The sequence below is a fragment of the Cyanistes caeruleus genome, chromosome 4, assembly GCF_971803275.1.
Source record: "Cyanistes caeruleus chromosome 4, bCyaCae1.hap1.1, whole genome shotgun sequence".
NCBI classification, from domain to species: domain Eukaryota; kingdom Metazoa; phylum Chordata; class Aves; order Passeriformes; family Paridae; genus Cyanistes; species Cyanistes caeruleus.
Window position 1 is genome coordinate 49,456,835 of NC_141704.1, and position 20,686 is coordinate 49,477,520.

Consider the following 20,686-nt stretch of genomic DNA (forward strand, 5'->3'; position numbering starts at 1 on the left):
GGCTTGTTTGTCTTTTAATTTAAAACCTAGAAAAGACTGGCTAGCCAAAAACGAGTAATGGCTGGATTAGCATTTCCTCTTTGACTTGTGTCATGGTTGAGTAACAGCTAAATAAAAAACCCCTTGGAACACTTCAGTTGTTAAACCCAGAAACACCATCATCTCCACCAATGCTGAGCAGCCTGGCTCTCCAGAAAAGCAATTAGAAAAAATGCACAACATGCACCCATATTTCCTGTTAGTACAGGAAAGTTAGTACTGGTTCATGCAAAGAATGTAAAGCCTAGGAAAAGACGGTGTTTGCAGTAAGAAATTACAAAAAAACCCCAAAACTCAAATCCCTTTCATACTTGGTTTTGGAGAATCTGTTCAGAACTAGACAAAACTTTGTACTTAAGTAATACCATGAAATAATCTAAACTAACAGCTTGGCCTTTTCGCTCTAATCAAATGAAAATAATTTGAAGTAACAATCTGCGTTGGTGAGTGTCAAGAACAGTGACCCTACTGCTACTGTGAATTTAATCCAATATGTGTAGTCAGTGAATGTATGTTTGTGACTAGCTGTAATTTCTTATGATGCAAAACTCTAACAAAAAGCAGTTTGGCTTGATACTGCATTCCACTAGCTGTGCTTGTCCAAATGACTCATCCCTATCAGGAATGACATGGTCTTTCGGCAGAGATGCTGTTCTAACGTAGCTCCCATACTGGCAAATCTGTCATAAGGCTACCAGCTTTTTTGACCTCTTTCCTTTTGAAAGACTAATTATGTAGGACTCCTCACTTGCAAGTAAGCCCTGTCAGCCACACTGCCATGTGTAATAACCCGTGTCTCTGTGAGGAAAAATCATGGGGTACCATCTCTACTGATTTGCTTTGTCCTTCCCAAGTCTAGGGGCCTTCATTGTGAGAATTTCTGTTTCCTTGCTTACTTTCAAGAAAGAAACGTAAGCAAGAAACTGCTCATGATACTCATCTATTTCATCATGTGATGATTTCTCAAAGTCTTTGCATTTCATGGCACCTCATGTGTAACAATAATAATAAAAAAAAAATAATAGTTTTCCCTTTAGTTGTACTGAGGATGACTGAAATTCAAAGACAGCTAAATCAGCACTGTACTGAACACAGAACTTGTTCTGCAAAATGTTTGCCACTAGCTATACTGAACAAGAAGAAAAAAACCACGTAACATTCAAACCAAATTCACAGAGCTTGCAGTCAAAAATTTTATTCACTGCATTTATAAATGTATTTCTACAATTTTTTAAAGATTTCTTTCCTGTAGGTGTGTCAGCTAGCATCCAGAGGCACAATCTGTGATGGGCAGATCTTTGAAAGTGAGTAAGAAAATATCCATCATTTAAGACTATAATCCCTCCAGAGTTCTGCTCTGGTTTAGTTTTGCCTGCTATATTTGTACACTCATTTCTTAATGCAAACTTCTCCCTCTAGGTCTTTGAAATAACTTATTTTGAGTCAGGCAGGAATGCAACCCGAGAGCAAGGCTGAGCTCTTGTCACCAGAACTATACCTGATGTCTCGTGTGAGAGTTCCTTCGGCCTCGGCTAGAAGCATTATTAGAAATAAAAAGTACGAGAAAGAAGAAGATAGTAAATACAGCAAAGACACAAGATCCAGAATAGCAGTGATCACAATTTCACACAATATAATAAATTCCTAAAGTCATAGGAAATCAAAATCTGGATATCAAACCCCAGGGAAATACTGCTTCTCCACAGACTTTCAACACTGGGTATTATGAAAATAGCAAGCAGGAGATTGTGGTAAGTTGTGGAATGCACCACTACATCTTATCTTCTACATGAACTTAAGTTTCCTATTAAAAGCAGGCTGACAATACTATTTGTACTTGATTAACAAAACTGTAGGGAGGCTAATGTGAGAAATGAATCCCCCTCTTTCCCTTTGACTTCAGGAAGTATTATATTGATCAACCGGGAAAGAAGAGCCCCAGGACAGACTTAAACATAATGATCTACCTCAGCTGTTGTGAGGTGCTGACCATTATAGTAAGAAGTGTTGAGATCAGCCACTGGGGTGGCTGGTGCCAGTACCTTGATGAACGACTCCAAATCACCATTAAACAACTTAGCACTATACTGTGATCGGGGTCTGGGCTTCCTGTGTTTCTGGGGCTTAGGGGGAAGATTTGGAGGCCTAAGGGAAGGGAATATGATTACTGAGCAAGGTAGAATTAAGTTATGCAATAAAATGAAATGTCTGCAAGCTCATGGCAAAACAACAGAACACTGTAAAGGGAGCAATAAACACAGTACTTATCAAATAAAGACTTTCCATCAAATTTAAGTGTAACACATTAAAGAATGGAGAACTCCCCCATTAAAAACTACTTATGGATAAATAATGTCATTCTTTATGAATCCCTGTTTTGCAGTTTTACCATATACATTTATTCCAAACACTGCACAATTGGAATGGCGCCTTTTTCTGTTGTCTTCATGCATAAAATGTGCAGCAACCACTGGTATCCATCCTGCCAGCCAGGGCAGAACACAGACCACTCGAAGCACCTCTTATCAAGCAGAAAAGTTGCTTCATGCTGGAGAAACTCCAAATGCAAATTAAAGCTGCTCAGCACACTCCTAAGATGCTTCAAAACCAAACTGTCTGCATTTTCTAGAGCCACGAAGGTTAAACAGCTTTAGCCTTGCATATCCAACCATCAACAAATTCACACACAAAAAGAAACAACTTGATAATTAGCTAATGGAATTAGAAGTATATCAACTTGAACAAATAAATAAAACCAGCGCAACACATAAAGAAGTAAAGGACAAAAAACACAAAACTTTGGTCTGCAAAATTTTACCTAGTGTGTTACACGTTTGGTGGCTACAACTGAAAGAGACTGCAGGAAATAAATAATGTTCTCTTGGTCACAAACTGCTTTGTGAATGTCATGCCAATAGCTACATGCCAACAGCCTCCTTAGTTCCCATGCACCAGCAGTTTCTATAGGTTTTTTTTGGACTTAGCAAAAAAATCAAATGTTTTCGGGGGATCAGTGAGAAACAATAAGGCATAGAGCATTCAGCAATGGGACTTCAGTTTGCTTGAGTACTATCTGCTATTTTAAAATCATCTTAAAATATATCCTCTTCTTTTCTACAATTTAACTTTGAGCTTAAAGAACATTTCTTTTTGCATGTCTCACAGTCTGGAAACAGAACTGAACCTTGGGGCCAAAGCACCAGCCAAGGCCCAGGAGCTGGTGCTGAGAAACAGATGGGCCCTACTCCTTAGAGTATCTTTCTCTAAGTGACCAGCTGTAAGAAGATATGAGGTAAGATATAAGATATGGCTTCACTGCTCCCCCACTTTACTACAGTAAAATCATTGCCTAAATCTACCATCTCCTTTCAGTTATTCACACAGCAGGGAATTTAGGATGATGTGAGCCTGATGAGTCGCCTGCATTGGAGTCAAGAAAGGAGTTTTCTCATTAGACATAAACTTGTTGATTTCCATGCATTCCCAGAATGGTAGCACCTGGAGGCAGAGTTAAAGGTACAGCTGTCAGAATTAATGTCAGCAATTGGGAAGAACGCTCTGATTTGTAACCACTTTCAACTGATGTCATGTAAGGAAAGCAGATGAGTAAGTCCAACTTTACAGAGCTACAAAAGAACATGGAGTGGTGGGAGAAAACCTGGTATAAAGTCTGTAGAGATATCCTGGGAACATAGGGCCCTTGAAAGATGGTTCTTGAAGGCATTGGGCAAGGATGTATTGCATGGAAAGGGAAGAGTGAGATCAAGCAAGATGGGCTGGATGTTCCTGTTTTAGCAGGGTACACTGCCTGTAGCAGTGATACATACAAGTGGCAGCTGCAAATCCAAGCAGTTGCTATTGCCCCCTCCTAGTCTCTGGGGGCTGCAGAGCTTATCCAGGTTTATATCTGGAGGCAGCTTCAAAGGTGTGGCATTACAGAACTGAAAAAGTACGTGCAGCACAAAGCTGGGAGATCTATCACTGAATCCCTTCTCTTCTGTGGATATATGAAGCCATCTAAGTATGGAACACATAGATGCTGGGGGAGGCAGGTATTTGTGTCTGGAGCTAGGTTATCAAAGACACAGCCCATTTTCCAAATTGATCTTCCTACCAGCTTCTTTTAAAGTGTGTAGTCTGACCGTAGAATTACAAACTACGAGAGGCAAGGTATCTCTGGCAACTGAAAAGTATTTATTTTTCGAGCACTAAAGTGCCCCCTGCAATTTCCAGATTTGATATGTGATTCACAAATATTTTTAAGGATCTCTCAGCTTGTCCCACCCTTGACACTGGCCAAAGCAGCTCACAAAAATGAGGAAGATGAACGGTCTGATCCTTTACTCATCAAGCATGCTGAAACAGAAATGCTGAATGTTACACACACGGTCTGTACATAATTTATATAACAACAGCAACAAGCCTTACAAAGTTGTTCTAAAATTTGCAACTTCCAAGATTTTACCTACTTTTTAACTCTAAACCAAGTCAGATAAAAATATCTTACCTTGTTGTCATGTATTCAGCCCTGTGACCTAGAAAGTTCAATAAACAGGAAACAACAATTTGTAGGTTTTAGACTGAATTTTTTGTATCTAAATTATACTTAACAAATTATTTTTAGCCCTAACTTTCATACTACCTGCAAAAGACAAACAACAGGAAACATACAACAATCAGGGCACTGTAGTTACCTACTATCTCCACAATTCCACTTAAAATACAAACCCAACCCATGTTATGGAACAACGTTTAAGAAGCCCAAAGATACAGAGTCACTTGATACTGTAAATAATTTCAAGTAAAATTCCAAACAATGTCTATTGTTGGTGCTCATATGTTTCAGTGGCTAAATCAGTATGGAAATAGAGCTGTGCCAAGATTAGATTACATCTCCCCCTGCGCCTTGTGCCTAAACCTGTTCAGTGCTGAAAATGCAGGGCTCTAGACATGAGTAGTTATTAAAAGACTCCCTACTCTGTTTTCTCTGTGTATTGCAGGAAAGAAGTACAACACTATCACTGCGAAACAACACAGAGAACTGAAGGGAATTGTAAAGAAGCAAGTATCATATTCCAGAAGGGCTCCTTTGCAGATCTACAGACCAGCAAATCAGGCATGACAGACTCATCATAATGAAATGCAAAATAATGGAACAGGACAAAGATCATGGTATGGCAAGTTCCAATGAGCCCAGCATTGCCAAAGGGAGATTGTGCCCTATTAATTTATTAAAAATCTTTGAACATGTCAGAAAAATATTGGACAGCGATGAATCAGTTCAATTAATTTACTGAAGCTTTCAAAAGCCACTGGTAACTTTCTTCACAGGAGGTGACTAAAGAAACTAAACAGAGTGGCAAAATATTCTCACTGATCAAAAACAAGCAAAGGAAAGGGAAACCCAGTGGACTTATAATGTTCTTTTTACATCATGGCAAAAAATATAACAGCCATTTACTCAAGCCTTCCCATTAGGACCATTTATGCAATCCATAAGGCATTTATTAATATCTTGAGAGATCACAGCAGCTAAAGGAGGCAGAGCACTGTGCAGATGACTGGAATACTTTTGTATCAAATCCTGACAAAACTATGAAGCCCTTTAAAGGGGTTAAGTGACACACAGTGCAAACAAAATTCACTATTAACAGGTTCAAGTAAGGTATTAGGGAAGAACTAAACACATATGCCAGTGAACAGAACCACGGATACAACCTCTGAAAATCACTCTGAGCTTTACTTGGGCTATGTCTAAGTACACTTCTCAATTCAAAACCAAACCAGCTTTTCAGACTCCAGGAAGAATGAATAACAGTGATATGAAAAACACAGTATTATGTGCCAGTGTTCAGATGAATGCAAAGTACTGCACAGTACTGAAGGCCTTAGTCTGAAAACATATTTTGCAGTACTAGAAGAGTGTGGATTCCCTGAAAGCGGCACAAAGAAAAAGCTCTGAGAACAATCTCTGACAGTAAGACAGGTGAATCTTGTTGGCATCTATTTTAGATAGGTGAAAAAGAGAGATCAAAGGAGAGTAAGAAAAATAACCCTATGACAGAAAAAGAGTAAGCCAGGGACTTCTCCCTGCTCAGGTTACTAAGGGAAATTCACTGAGACTAAAAATCTCAGTAATAAATGTTAGTAAAACAGAACACGTTACAAACATTGTGCCTGGGAGATTTTAAACACATCTTTGATATTTAACAGTTTAGGGCAAAAGGTATCTTTTTGCCTTAGGGGAAGTTTCTTCTACAACTCCTTGTTTACTTTCTTGCATTTCCCTTTACTTTGTTAATTTCTTCTTTCAATAGATGAACCTTTGGATCAGGACTAATATGAGCATTAGTGTGCTTCCTATGTTTAGTATCAACTTCATTTGAGCATTTCTTATCTACTTTCCAATTCTGTACCTGCAGATTCAACATAGAGCACTTCATCTATCTTCCCTGTGCAGATCATAAATATGTATCTGCTGTGTTCATAAACAGCAAGACTGTAGTAGGCAGGTGATGAACCAAAATAGAAGCCAAATGCTGTCAATATTGTGGACACCAGATGGGAACCTGGATCTATTCAGCCTACATCCCTACACTGTAGAGTTTTGAATAAAAGCAAGAAAGGGTGCCGAAGGAAAACCTGCAGTTGAGATAATCCTCTCCTTCTCCCCGCATTCTCCCTAGCTTTATTTAACACAGCACACTGTGTTATTTGTCTGCAGTCTTGCTGACATAAAAATTTCCAGAAAAGGCCATTTGAGGGGAGCAGAGGAGCAGCTCACATCCTACAAATTCATTTATTTATTAGCTACAGCAATAACATTCATAATTCCACTGTAATTCAATCCTTTCAATCCTCCCCATTCAAAAAACTTTCAGAATCTAGGTCCTCCATCCCAGGCACGGGCATTTTAATGAAGGACAAGCCTCAGCTGAAGCGAGCACTAGAACTTTTTAACCCGTAAAAATGACGGCTTTCACTCCAAATATCAGCTTTGTATGTAAATGTGTATGTTTGAGGTATTATTTGTATGTGCCATGCTATGGTGCTGGGTCAACAAATATGTGCAAAACCACTGTGAGCAACACAGATTAACTGTGGGGGTTACAGACGGTGTGTAGCAGGGAACTCTTCAAACAGAATTGTCCAAGCATGCCTCAGCATGGCAGAATGGCCCAGAGCCTAATGGCAATTTATCACTTAGGTCACCCTGCCGAGTTTTTCTTTAGGTTTCCTTTCAAACAATTCTTTCCTTGCTTTTTTCCAACATGGTTTATGCATCAGATTCTGTTGCCTTTTATCTCCCTCTCTTTCACTGTATTTTTCCAAATACATTTTCAATGAGCTTGCAGAAGAAAAAATGTCCTCTTTTTTGACTAAAGTCAGCTGCACACTGTTTTCTGTGAATAAATGCTCACTACACACATTCAAAACAAAAGTATTTTAAATGAAAACTTCCATGAAAAACAAGATAACATAGGTAGATGTCTAGAAACAGCTATTATCTTCTACAGTTCAGTTTTGAAAGAAAATGCTGCTTATGTCCTATTCCCAACCTCAGTCACTCCCTGGACAGGGGCTTTGTTTGTGGGTTATAGCCACTGAACTGCTAACAGTTGTTCAGGCATCTCCCTGGGATTTGGGGATCTGAGCTTTTGTATTAAAAGCAAGAAGAGATGTGATTAGCAACAGATATTTGGCAGTAAAAAGAAAGTAAGTTGTCATGTCTTTTAGAGTCATTCTTTTAGCAAACAGGTTTCCTTTCTTGAGTCTAAACTTTAAATCACAGTCTTTAACCTCCAGGAAAGGATTTTTATTCTTTGTGGTATAATCTCACTTCCTCTCAAGTCTGTTCCACTCTGTGTGTCTAGTCCTCAAGGTTTGTACTGCAATTCCCCTTTTCCCTTCGGTGCATGAGGAAGTATCTGTTGGGAGGGCTGGTAAGAGACAGGCTGGAGCTGTGCATACTGTGTGATTCATTCCTGCCTTAATTCAGCTTTACTTCATTTGATCTTTACTTCTGCTGACTTGCTTCAGATTTCAAGATGTACTTTTTAAAAACCGTGGAGAGTGTTCAGGAAAACAGATAATTCTCTGCTATTGTTATTAATAATGGAATAACTTTATGGGAAATAATGATAATCAACAGATACAGAGCTATTAATTAACGTTTCCTTCACTTAAGTTTACAATATGCAAATACTTTGTGAAAAAACAACACTAAATTAAGTCTGTAAGAAACTCACTGCTGACAACAGTGAGGTCAGGATTTCACCTTTTACCTTTGATAAATGCTCCATAGAGTTCTTAGGCTGCAAGGACATTAGTGTGTTAGAAATGCTGCACTAGTGAGTCCATTGTACAAGATGCATCCTGTATAATTTTGTATGCTTTAAAAAGATCACTCTCCCCCAAGTCTTAAAAAACCTCAAGTTAACAGAAATTGTTAGGCTGTAGAAACAGTACATTTGTCACAGCTCTTAAATCAACCTGCACTGCCTGTGTTGCTCTCCTTTCAGACATGAGATTTTTCATTCAATAGTTCTGTTGCCAAATAGAGTCATTTGTCAAAACAACTGTGCAGTGGAAGTATGTGCTGAAAAAATAAAATCAATTTACTGTGTGTACTCTTACCACTGCACCAAAACTGTGACTGGTAAAAATCAAATCCATGTTTACTGGACCATTAAGCTTTAAATTTTGTAATTTTTTTCCCTGCGTATCTTTGGCATTTCAGTAGGTTCACTGTATAGTTTGGAATCACTTTTCAGTTTATTCTGTGGTATTTACCTTCTCCAAGTGTCCTCTGCAGCAAGTCATGTTTCGCTTGAAGTTTTGTGATGAGGTTGCTACCTTCCAGATATTCTCTGAATTTCTGTAGAGATGCAGATGAATCTATTACTATGCATGACACATAAATTCCAGGAACTTCTGGATAAAGTTTACTTCAGGTGCTTGGTCTGCATCACAATTAATGAGGAAGCAACCAACATACCATGAAATAGAATTGCTCTGTTTCCTGCTGGTTAGCTCTTCTTTTTGCAATGCTAGGCTTACTCAAGTATGTCTCAGAGACTGTTGACTTCACAGACTCTGTTGAGCGACTGTGCTGGAAACACTCTGACACATCATAATCTTCAATGGTGACCATATCTTGTATTGTCTGCAGGGTAGCCTCTGTTGTTTTCTTAACCTGGTATTAAAAAGCAGAGTTTGCCAAATGCCAGATAAATATATATAGGAACAGCTTAGAACGGAAGCTCATTACTCACAGTAACTCTCCGGCACACTTCCCCAAACAAACTGGTGTGCAAATGTGAAAAGTCAGGTGTGCTATAACAGGTATCTATGTAACAGGTATCATGTCTAGTATCATGCTTTACCATGGTCTAACCCACAAACACAGATGTACTCTTGTGTGGGCTTTGTAATGCACTCAAGCATTTGTTTGCAATTAGAATTGAAATGTGACATGATTTGATTAATTTCCCTAATCTGGGAGGCAATAAAGATGATACACTACTCTGGAGGGTCAGCTCTCCTAAATGTGGTCAGTGTATTACATTGAATCTGTACATCCAGGGATCTGGATCTGGCCAGAACAACAGGATCTTCCAAGAAAAAATATCTGTGACCCCTTATTTTGGCAGTGATATGATGAGTGGCACAGTGATGTTTAGATTGCAGAAGTGGAATACATCGTTAACAGAGAGGGCTTGAGAAAGAACAATTAACACCGAACTCCCAGCCCTTCCTATAAACTATGAAGCACTAGAGCTCATAGTGGAAACCCAAGTATGGCTGCTATGGACAAGGGATGTAGTTTCCACAGTGCAATAAAGTAACAGGTAAGATTCACAAGGATATGATTAACTTCCCAGTTTTGCTTCAGATGGAGTTTCTAGTGGGTCAACCAAATCATAGACATTTCTACACACAACTCCAATATAGGCAAATATCCCTTCCACGCCTGTCCAACATGATTTCTCCCCCTATGCCCTTGCACTTCATTTCAATGAAATAAATAATCATTCTCCTTACATCTTTGTTACCTTGAGAGACTTTCTGAATGCAAGCGGTTTTGGTTTTTTTAAGACTACTATACATGTTTCATGGACATGAATACTTTGTTCTAGACATTCAACATGAGTTGAATGTCTAGAACACTAGAATGAGAAAAACTGGCATCCTGAAAACTTATCAGTAAAAAATACATGAAGAAATCAAATTATTTCTATATTTTCCTTTAGGAACAGATTCTCATTTAAACTGAAGGACTTCAACATTGCCTTAACTGTGATAAAAGTGCATTTTATTTCCACTGCCAGAGCAGGGGAAAGAGAAGAGCATAGTTTTTTCCACATTTTACAAAAAAGTGCATTTTATTTTGCTAGGTGAGCTGTTCCCCTCACAGGCATTCATTAGTCATGTTTATAAATAACTGTAGCTGAGAGGATAAGAGATCTTGACTCAGTTACCACAAAAGACAGTTCCAATTCCTTTGTACTACAGAAGTAGCAAGTTGAGGACAGGACAGAGGTTGCTCACAGAAGACAATAATTGTTCTCAGTAGCCTTCTCTCACAAGAATTTAAAAATATGTGCTCTAAGAAGTTTACACTGAAGCATCTGCAAAATGTGGTACTCCATAATGTCAATGTATGGACAGGTAAAAAACAAAGTTTCCAAACCTCTGTAAAGCAGGTGAGGATCTATCTTAGCATATGTGCCAGTATTTGATTTTTAAAATGAAAACCACTTTTACAGATTGGAGCCACTTCAGGGTCATTTACATGCTTTTGGCAAGGTAGAAAATACCACACCTTCCTGAAAATTATGCTTAATGCTTAGCCCTTGTAGACACAGATCTTACCTCCTCATTTTCAATTTTGAGTGTAGCCAATCGTGACTGTAGTTGTTGATACCTAAGCATAAGCTCTGCTTGCACAGGTTGCTGGGCAGTGACCTGGCAAACCTAACAAAGAATCAAAAAAAAGCAGTAAGATGCAAGTAATTAAAAAAAGCAGTCAATAGTCTCTCGTTGCTCTTCTTAAAACTAGGTGAATTCCTACCAAAGCTATTAGAAGTTAAAGCAGACAATAAAATGTGCCTATCTAAATTTAAAGTATTTATGTGTTATAAGGTGTAGAAGTATGTACTACAGCTTATGAACAAAGATCGCAGCCTTTTTGTATGTCTGCTCTTTGTTTTTTGTTGCTTTTTTATCACACAGAAATGCAAACCCTGGAGCTACCTTCAGAAAAGAAGATGTACATAGTCATTTAGAATTCTGCTTTGCTACTGGCCTTTGGTGTAGCAGAACAGGGCACAGCTGGGGTACCCAGTATGCTTGAAATCTCCAGATGATAAAATGGGGGAAGAAGGAGAGGAAAAGGCTGTATTGCAGCACAAACAATTTGGAGTGGCTCCATAACAGCTCTCAAATAGCAGTCACAAACTCTGAGTGATGCAGGTGGTAAAGACATAAAGTCACTGCCTACACTGGTGTTGGGCTGAGCATGGTCTGGCCAGAAAATTTATAGTAATGTCATTATGAGTGATACAGAATATAGTAACACTAAACATTTTTTATATGAGAACTTTGAAGCAACAGACAGTGCTGCAAGTTTTGCAAAATGTTATTGCTGATCCACTGACTTTTGGGTAGCTTTTACCAATCTCTTTGTAAAAGGGTTTGGTAAATGATAAATTCTCTATCCTGGTATACAGAAACAGTCACTGTGGGGATACTTGTCAGTGTACAGACCTCATCACCCATATGAGATTGGAACTCAAATTTCATTGGTGGACAAAAAGCAGTGGGGTACATTTCCATGAATCTCTGCTTGTCACTGCGTGGCTCCAAGCTGTCAACTGCATTTTCAATGATGTCTAATCCCTCATGCCTGGAAGTTTCAAGGTTATACTCTGCAGAAAGGTATGTTCTTAGGGCTCTGTTGAGACTAGCATGGTATCCAAGATCACAACACTAAAAAAACAACAAAGGGAAAAGAAAACAAATTTATAAGGAGGAACGCCATTCCAATATCACAGTCCTGAAACTGTCACTAAAATTTTCTGCCCTGAAGTTTTTCTATCTTTGAAGTATTTAACAAAATATCTTCTAATTAAAATACACTACTGGGGTCAAGACAGTAAGTATTTAGTATCCTCAATCTGTTGCAAAGATTAATGGACAGTTTTAGAAAAGAGATCAAGCGCACATGTGTGACAGTTTGCTGATCAGATATAGAAGTGCAGGCACTGTATTTATACGAATAAAGTCAAAGACTCCACACACAAGTGGGCTTTTCAGTATCAATAACATCTGTAAGCCCTGAATCACCTATTTAAACTGTCATCTAAGTTAATGACAGCAGCAAAGTGAACTTGAAGCAATTCCTGCTTGCCATACTTGTGCCCAAGCAAAAACCTCCACAAATACATTGAGCATAAGCAATCCATCTAAAATGCTTTTTGATACAACAGGAAGGGTTTAACACCTTTCCCTGATCACAAAAATGTATTTAATGTAAACACTTTATTTCCCAAGATCATACAGAGCCAGCAATGTACATCATGTTACTAAGCACAGAAAGTCATAATTTATGTCTTTTTTTTAATACAAAATGGAATGTAATTGAAACCTAATTGGTAAAACATAAAGTTGTGTTTGTTCTCGAATTTTAAACATCCTCAGTTTGCATTATTCATGTTTCGTTAATATTTTAGAGAACAGCTGAATGTATTTTAAAAATGTCACAGCAGTAGCACATCAACTGATTGTTTCCCTACATTGTACAGTAAATACCCTCAGTTTCTGCTCAGTGAGCCTCCAGGTAAGGGGAGATCTCACCTCAACAGTGGCACATAAGTTTGCTAACAGCTGCATACAAAGCATTGCTCTTTATTCACACAGGTGAGATCTGCCCCAACCAGAGGCCAAGGCCTGGCCAGAGCAGTCAGAGCACTCTGCTTTAGGGCATCCCTCAGTCCCCAGCTACTCCTCCTCGATGCCCTCCCACAGCCTAAAGTCATCCATCCCTGCAGGACTTGCAGGGTAACCATGGAGCTGGGTTTGAATTCAGTCCACTATACCCTATATGCATATATGCACTGTTTCTATAAGTACTTCCCTCACAGCTACTACAAACCCCACAGGACTCATGGGACCACATTCCCCTCCCTTTCCTCTTACTTGAAAAAGGAAAGAAAGAGACAGAGAGGGGGACCGACACAGAGTTGTACACACGAAAGGAAAGAGCTTTCAACCTATTTACCATACCAAAACCTGTGTGTAGAAGGGAATGAAACACTCCACACCTTGACTTAGGTAAGGTAATGACTAGCAAAGGAGCTGCTTTCTGAAATCTAACAGAGAACTGTTTGATCCAGAACAAAGCTTCCAGAAAGAGTAAGTTTTCATTCCTAGCAAGTACTCCAGGTAGTGACTGCAAATAGGCCAGTGGCTCTCCAAAAAATGATGCTGAACCATTCGAAGAAAAAGATGTCATATTCAATCAAACACACATATGTTAACCTCTCTCTTTTGCATTTATAAAATGGAAATTTGCGTTACACTTACTAAAACAGCCACTGAACTTTTATACTGAGGTGCATCTATATTTCAAAGAACACCAGCCTCAAAAATACTATTTCTAAAAGGAAGTCTCTTGGTGTTTTTCTCTTGTTCTATGTCAAATCAGATCTCATATTTAATTCACTATCTTGGATGAAAAAGACAGACTGAAAGTGCTGATAAGAAAGCGAATTGGGACAGCTGTTTTATTTCATGTGCATTAGTTTCAGAGAGACCTCATGGAAGATTAAACTGAAAAGGAATTAGAAACAGAGGGCAATGCCAGGTTCAGCATTGCCAACTAACCATGTGTTATAAAACTACAGCCTGAATTTTGGCTCTAGTGGATTAATCCGAGTATTACTAGAAAGCTTATTGATTTACAATTAGAGCCATGTGGGTTTCTGATGCAGCTTTTTTGCAAGCTGGAATATAAGACTGTAACCTTTATGCTGTGACACAACTTTATTGTTTAACCCTTAATCTACACAGTCAGTATCACCACGATCATCTTTGGCAAGTGAGGACAGCTGAACAAGGCAACAAATACGGCCCCTCAGACAAGACATTTTTCAAGTGAAGCAGAGTATCCTGCCAGGCTAAGGCATTTTCTTGCAATGCCAATGCCAGCAGAGAAAACAAAAATTAAATGCAGATGCTGAACTAATGCCTTATCACAAGTATCTCTTTGAATGGAATTCAAAACATCTGCATTTGGCATTTTGCTCCAATTACTTATGTAAAAATACAATTTGTATGAGGGAAGTTATTTTTTAAAAGCAAAATTAAACACTCAGACATCACAACTCTTAATTCTGGCAGGCCATAGCCCACTTTCCCCAAAATTTGGAGACATAGATCATAATAAGGAAACAGCTGTGTCACAGTATCTTGATTACCCAGAAAGAAATATACTGATTTCACCTGCTGGAAAGATGGTTTAGAAAAGAGAGTTGTCTATACACACACACACACACACACACACACACGCACATGTATTTACATGATTTTCAGGAAAAATCTGTAGATTTGTGGAAAGACTTCCACAGTTCAAGTGAGTGACTACAGTGTCAGCCAAAATAAATAGGAGTCTTAGAGGTTCACTAGTCAGCATGCTGAGGGTACAGCCAGGGTGGTTATCTACCCACGGATCTGCTGCCTATCTGTGGGCTAGAGAGATGAGATTTTACTTGATGAGATTTTTACTGCACTTGGTGCAGTAAGACATGAAGATGAAAAATAACAGAAGGAAGTCAGAGACTATGAGTTTGTTTGCATTTCTGGATTCATAAAGACTTTTGGTAGGGCAAAGTGAAGGGAGATGAGGGATGCATTTGGGATAAGTGTGAAAAATTAATTTTGTAATTTGCATTTTATTCTTATTTGAAATAAAATCTGAAGCAGTCTCAAGGGCATTTACTGCCTTTATTGTACCCCAGAGTATATTTAGGCTTGAACAAAACAAACTGCAGTGCTTAGCACAGAGCTTCAGCCAAACCAAGCTGCTCTTATTTCATTTAATTTTGTTTCAGGAATAGTAATAAAATTCTAATGTCAACGGAGAGAGAAATTCATAAAAAAACCCTAATCTCTGAATAAGTCACTTTCTAAGTATTCTGGTACACAGACATCCACATTCAAATCAAAGGGATCTAAGGATACATACCATATTTATGAGGACTTACGTAATAGATTGTGAGCTGTACACACTTTACCCTAGTTTTAAACTTGGTTTTATGAATGATTAATAAAGAACCTTTGCAGAATAAATTAAGTTCACAATAGCTAAATGTTCCTCAACTTCTTAATGATCCAAAACATGCATACAGCAATTAGAGATTCAGAAACTCCACTTTAAGAAAGACCACCACATTAATATTTTATTTATTTCAGCAGCAGAACAACAGTAAAGTTGTTTTGATCACTATTTCCTAGTATTTATCATCAGATCATACAATTGCACAGTAAGTCTGAAAAAAAGTCCTTACCCTCCTCTTATACTCAGACAAATTTAATGAATGTAAATGAGTAAAAGTATGTGCCATATGGACAGATGCTGGCACCAACAGTCAGACTGGCAGCAGCGTATAATCTGTTGTTCCTCTGAAATTCAGAATCTTAAATTTTGGCACACTAGGTAAAGCTTATTTAATTCAGCCAATCTTTGTTGTTTTTTACAGGTACAAATTAAAAAAACTAAAACTAATTCTGTCCTGCACTTGAACTAGACCCCACTCTAGTCAGCAGAGAAGGAATATTTAACAGAAAATTCAAATTCCTCTAGTACAATATGCAGAGGACAGAAATACACTGTGCATATCAAATCCTGTTTATCTCTCTGCTTCTTTGCAAATGTTGGTCTCATCCGTCAGCTCACTAAATGCATTAAATCATCCAGCTAAGACTCTAGCAATGTTTTTATATTGCTTTTATCACAAGAGCTTAAAATGAGCAACACATCATAATTTTAAGTCAGAAGCCCTGAGCTCTGTTAATGAAATGACAGAGTTGAACATGAACGCAGTTCAGACTGAGTTCAGATGGGGAACAGCAATTTAGGATTTCCATGTAAGTCTCATATGTGGAAAATGCAGTGGAATCCAAATGGAAAGTAGTTTGCTTTTTGGTTTTTTTTTGGTAAAAATTAATAGTTCTACTATCCTCCTCCACCTTCTTAGAAAAAAAAAATTATGGAGCACTTTACTACATTATTGCATGTATTTATCCCATTTTCATTAGCTATATTTTTCACTAACATAGGAAAACATTCCATTTCATTTACGGGCAACACCAACAGCTTGGGAAGATCTACATTCTTCCATGTTAACTGGAATTCAGACACAGAGGAGAGGCAATCCCCTTCTGTACAGGCAATGAGAGAGAGTTCAGGGAAGCACAGGAAGTCAGGCAAGCAAATTGTGAAAAAATAGAGAGGACAAAGAATGAAATTGCCACCACTGCTCTGAAAAGTGCAAACTGTACCGTGACATTACCAGATTTACAGAATGAAGTAGTCTGGACTGTTGCAACATATGGCCACTGGGAAACATGTTGTACATTCCAATGATACAACTCCAAAACCTTGCCAAGACTCTTGCATTTACAAAAAGAGTTTCCTTTGTCAAGTGGCAAACACTGTCTAAATACCAATGCTTTCACAGCATATTCTGATTAAATACAAATGTCTGAAAGACACTTCATTTAAACAAGCTCACAATTGGATTAAATTATCTCCGAAGCAAATTCTGGTTGCACATGTTTACAGCCTACTCTTACAAAAGAGTGATGCAAAGGGCAGCTAGACTTTCCATTTAAATTCCTTAGGGAAGAGTAATTTCTCAAGCCATTTTGCCAAAAGAATATTATTGTGTACATTTGTCCATGGCTTTCAAAAAGACAGGCAGAGTAGATTGTATTTTTCTGTGTTACTAAATATTGTGGAATGTGTATTTTTATTAAAAACTAGCAGTTAGGAAACTCTAGTCCACATGGTTGTTTAAATACCTTTACATACACTAACTCCAGTGAGTGTTAGCTCTGTGTGTGTATGGACAGAAAGCTTCATTTCTCCTCCCCTCACAATTCCTAGTAAACCTCCAGGCTTGTGGTTCCTCCCCTCAGTTTTCACTGCTACAGAAACCTCTGTGGACATCACTGAAGTGGGTAAAAATCACATGCATTTTCCGGCTTGATAAGGTTCTGACCAAGTAGAAACACACACTGGAGACATTCTCTGAGAAATGTGAACTCTGAAAGGGAAGGCAGGAGAGGTGACAAAATGAGCATCTATCCAGCTTCCGAAGGGGTGAAGGCAATAGAAACAAAAAGAAAGGGATTTTTCCTTCCTTCCAGAATCCAGGAAGAATTAATGAAGTTCACATGTAGGAAACATGCCCTAACTACTGACCAAAAATCTGCCATCCTTTAAGCAGTAGCAGGAAAATTATCCATTAGGTAAGGTCAGCTTCTCACTTGGGGGGTACCCCAGAGGGTTGTTTTCTGACCTAATCGTCCGCCTGGTAAATCTGGTCCTGGTAAATGCTTTCATTGCCCAGGCAGCCTAGAAGAGTGGAGCAAGTTGTGCAAGTGGATGGATACAGATTAGACAAGGACAGGGAACAGAATAAACCAGAAGAAATCAGGAGTAAACATGCAGTAGCAACTAGGAAAGGAATAAAAGAGAGGTTGAAATAGAGACAGAAAAAATATTGAAAAGATAAAAAAGATTCATTGCCGTTTTTTGTAGGAAAGCAAGAGAGAAATGAAGCAAAACCATTTGAAAGGGAAAAATTATAACAAAATCAGGCAAGATTTTAAAAATTCTAGAAAAACTAGAAGTGACAAAGAAAACTTTGTTTTCTATCAGTATTTAGATGACATATAATAAAATGGTATATGCAGCTATTTTAGTCCACTGATCTCAAGAAGGTATTTTTCCCTTTCTCTTTCTTTGCTTCTCCAGTCAGTAGAAAAGTGACACTTCTTGTCAATTTCTGTAATAACTTTATATTAAAACCCAGAGCTTTATATTAATGTTGTTTATTATTGCATGCAACATATGTTACTGTTGCAGTAGCAAGCATATTCAAATATTTAGAATTTCAAATGGGCCATAGAGGTGGACCCACTAAGCTATTTAACCCGACATTGCAAGTGAATGAATGTTCTGGGGCTTGTGTTTGCTGTCTCTGTATTTTCTCTATCACATATGGTCAGCTTTCAAAGAGGGTGGGATGTGATAAGGGTGCAGGATGCTCCCTCTGCATCATGTAAAAATGTCAGTAATACAGGAGACTAAAAATACTGGCACAAGCCAACATTAGTGTATAACCTCGTTCTTCTAGGATGTTCTCATACAAACAAGAGACTATTCCTTACTAAGAATAAGTAACAAGTGTGCTGACAGTATAGAGTACAGGATTGATTCTAAGTCAGACTGCATGAAGTAGGAGTAAGAAGCCACTGTATGTATGATTCAATGACTAAATGAATGAAGCTGAAGAATTTTGAAAACATGGAAGAAATTGCTTCTTTTGAGTTAAATACCATTAGATGACCAATTAAGAAGTTTATCTTGTAAAAATACTTAAATCCCACAGACTGTGCATAATGGAACTGTTGTATTTTCTACTGACACATGAGGAGCAAACACAATGCTAGAACTTTAAAGGAATGGGTTCAGCATCTTACTGCCACTTTATTTTGTGGAAATAAGGGAAAAACTTCTGATTGTATCATACAATACTACAAACAGCAAGTGCACTGTGAGCAATCCATATGTCAAATATATTCCCATTAAAAAGGAAAAAAAGTATCATTCCTGAACAGAATAAACATAAATATGCCAATACTTACATCGATTAAATCCGAAAGGTCGTGAATATAATACTTGAAAACAGAAGCATTAGTTGCTTCAAGGGTGAGCAGGTATTCATTACGGGCCTTAATGGATTTCAGCTTGTTTTCAGAATATTTTGCTTGACGCTAGGAAAGACATTGCATATTAATGTATTTTAATTACTTCATTTTTGGTATGCAGCAGAAATGGTAACAATTCGAGCACACATTCCTAGTAACAAGAAAGAATCTTAATTTCCAGCCTGTTACACATACAACAAATACAATACAAAGTGTAAACTTAGTATTTTCTTTCAAATGTGACAAACTTTATAACAATAATTATATTGGGAACGAAGTATTCCCCTATATGAACTGAAATTGTGTCAAGTTATCTATAACCCACTGCTGGTTTATTATGTGTACCTTGCTTAACTTTATTTCCCAGCTGGATTTCTCTAGTCTAGTATCATGCCAAAGAATGTCAGAAATGCACTGAATTTATTTCAAATGAAGTTAAATAAAAGGACTATTTACTTTTTCCTTCATTTTTTCAATCTTTTTCACAGAGCTCCGTCTCTGGTGCCTTTCTTCTAGTCGAATATGAAAAACAGGGTCTCCTGACCTCCCAATCTGTTTTTCTTCTTGCTTCTCTGCCTCCTTCAGTTTGCTTTCTGCACTGATGCTCTCTGCATGATACATGTGGTATGTTTTCATGACCTGCAAAAGGCAAGAGTCAAAGGAGAAGAACTGGAGGAAATAAAAATATAAAGGTGTCTACAGAAAAATCACAGGATCTTTGAGCAAAATGTTGACTTATAAACATGAATCTTGGGTAAGTTTCTTTGCCAGTGGAGATTGAGGACTTTTGGCTAAATTTTTCTTTTCTAATTCATTTAATAGTATTCCAAATAGGGATTTTTTTTCTTTAATTTCTCTGATAGGAAAGAGAAAAAGCCATTCTTATTAAATTTCAGTATTCTTGTTTTCAAGTAAAAATTTAAAATATCAAACAACAAAACAAAATCTGTGTCAGTACCATATCTATCTGATATGTAACTATCTTTTGGGCTAAATAACAGCTTGGCTGTGGACACTGATTCTTTGAAAGCGGAAGGATCCCTTCAGCACTGAGGAAAGGGGAAGGAAGGAGAGGAAATGGGAAGCTTTTGCCTGGGAGAAAATCCTCAGATTGCTGGATGGCTGTCCATGGCCTGGAAAGAAGTGTCTGCCCACTGCACAGCCACAGACTGGGCCCGACATAAAACCAGATGAGAACTGAAGAAGGAGCTGCCTGATACATGAACTTGTGAACTTGTGAAATATTTTCCCCACAGACCCAAAGGCATCTCTCCTCAACATACATGCTGGGTCTGCAGGTGAGAGAGCTTGGGTTCACAGTATGCAAATACATTGCTTGCACAGGCCACAAAGAGGAAAGGGACTGGTTTAGCCCAGTCTGCCCTTTCTTCTTCAAGCAAGAAAAACCTCAGCCTGAATGCTGTGTAATGGATAGCAATCATCACAAACTCCCCACCTCTGCTGGGTAGGGCTGTCTCTGCCCACTTCCAACAGAGGAAGCATCTTTCTGCCTTCCCAAGTCTTTTGTTGTTTGTTTCTTTGTGGTGTTAAGTTTAGAACACTGAACAAAGCAGGAAGGCATCCTCAGGCAGCCAGAGGCCTCCTCTCTTCTTCTAAAGGGTGCCAGAGCTCTCACCAGCAGGTATTA

General features: G+C 38.2%; 1 protein-coding gene across 10 annotated transcripts in view; it reads right to left on the reverse strand.

The window, feature by feature from the left end:
- The window catches only part of SRGAP1 (SLIT-ROBO Rho GTPase activating protein 1), a 139,013-nt gene that overhangs the window by 31,971 nt on the left and 86,356 nt on the right, over positions 1–20,686 (reverse strand). For 5 of the 10 annotated variants that reach the window (XM_086884567.1, XM_086884568.1, XM_086884571.1 and 2 more), the window contains 8 exons: positions 19,495–19,677; positions 18,976–19,104; positions 11,809–12,030; positions 10,915–11,016; positions 9,038–9,235; positions 8,833–8,917; positions 4,547–4,574; positions 1,538–1,571 (listed from right to left, as the gene is read on the reverse strand). In XM_086884567.1, coding sequence (XP_086740693.1) covers positions 1,538–1,571; positions 4,547–4,574; positions 8,833–8,917; positions 9,038–9,235; positions 10,915–11,016; positions 11,809–12,030; positions 18,976–19,104; positions 19,495–19,677 — 981 coding nt within the window. Of the gene's footprint in view, positions 1–1,537; positions 1,572–2,081; positions 2,185–4,546; positions 4,575–8,832; positions 8,918–9,037; positions 9,236–10,914; positions 11,017–11,808; positions 12,031–18,975; positions 19,105–19,494; positions 19,678–20,686 lie in introns of all 10 variants that reach the window. The other 5 variants (XM_086884566.1, XM_086884565.1, XM_086884569.1 and 2 more) reach the window with 1 other exon arrangement.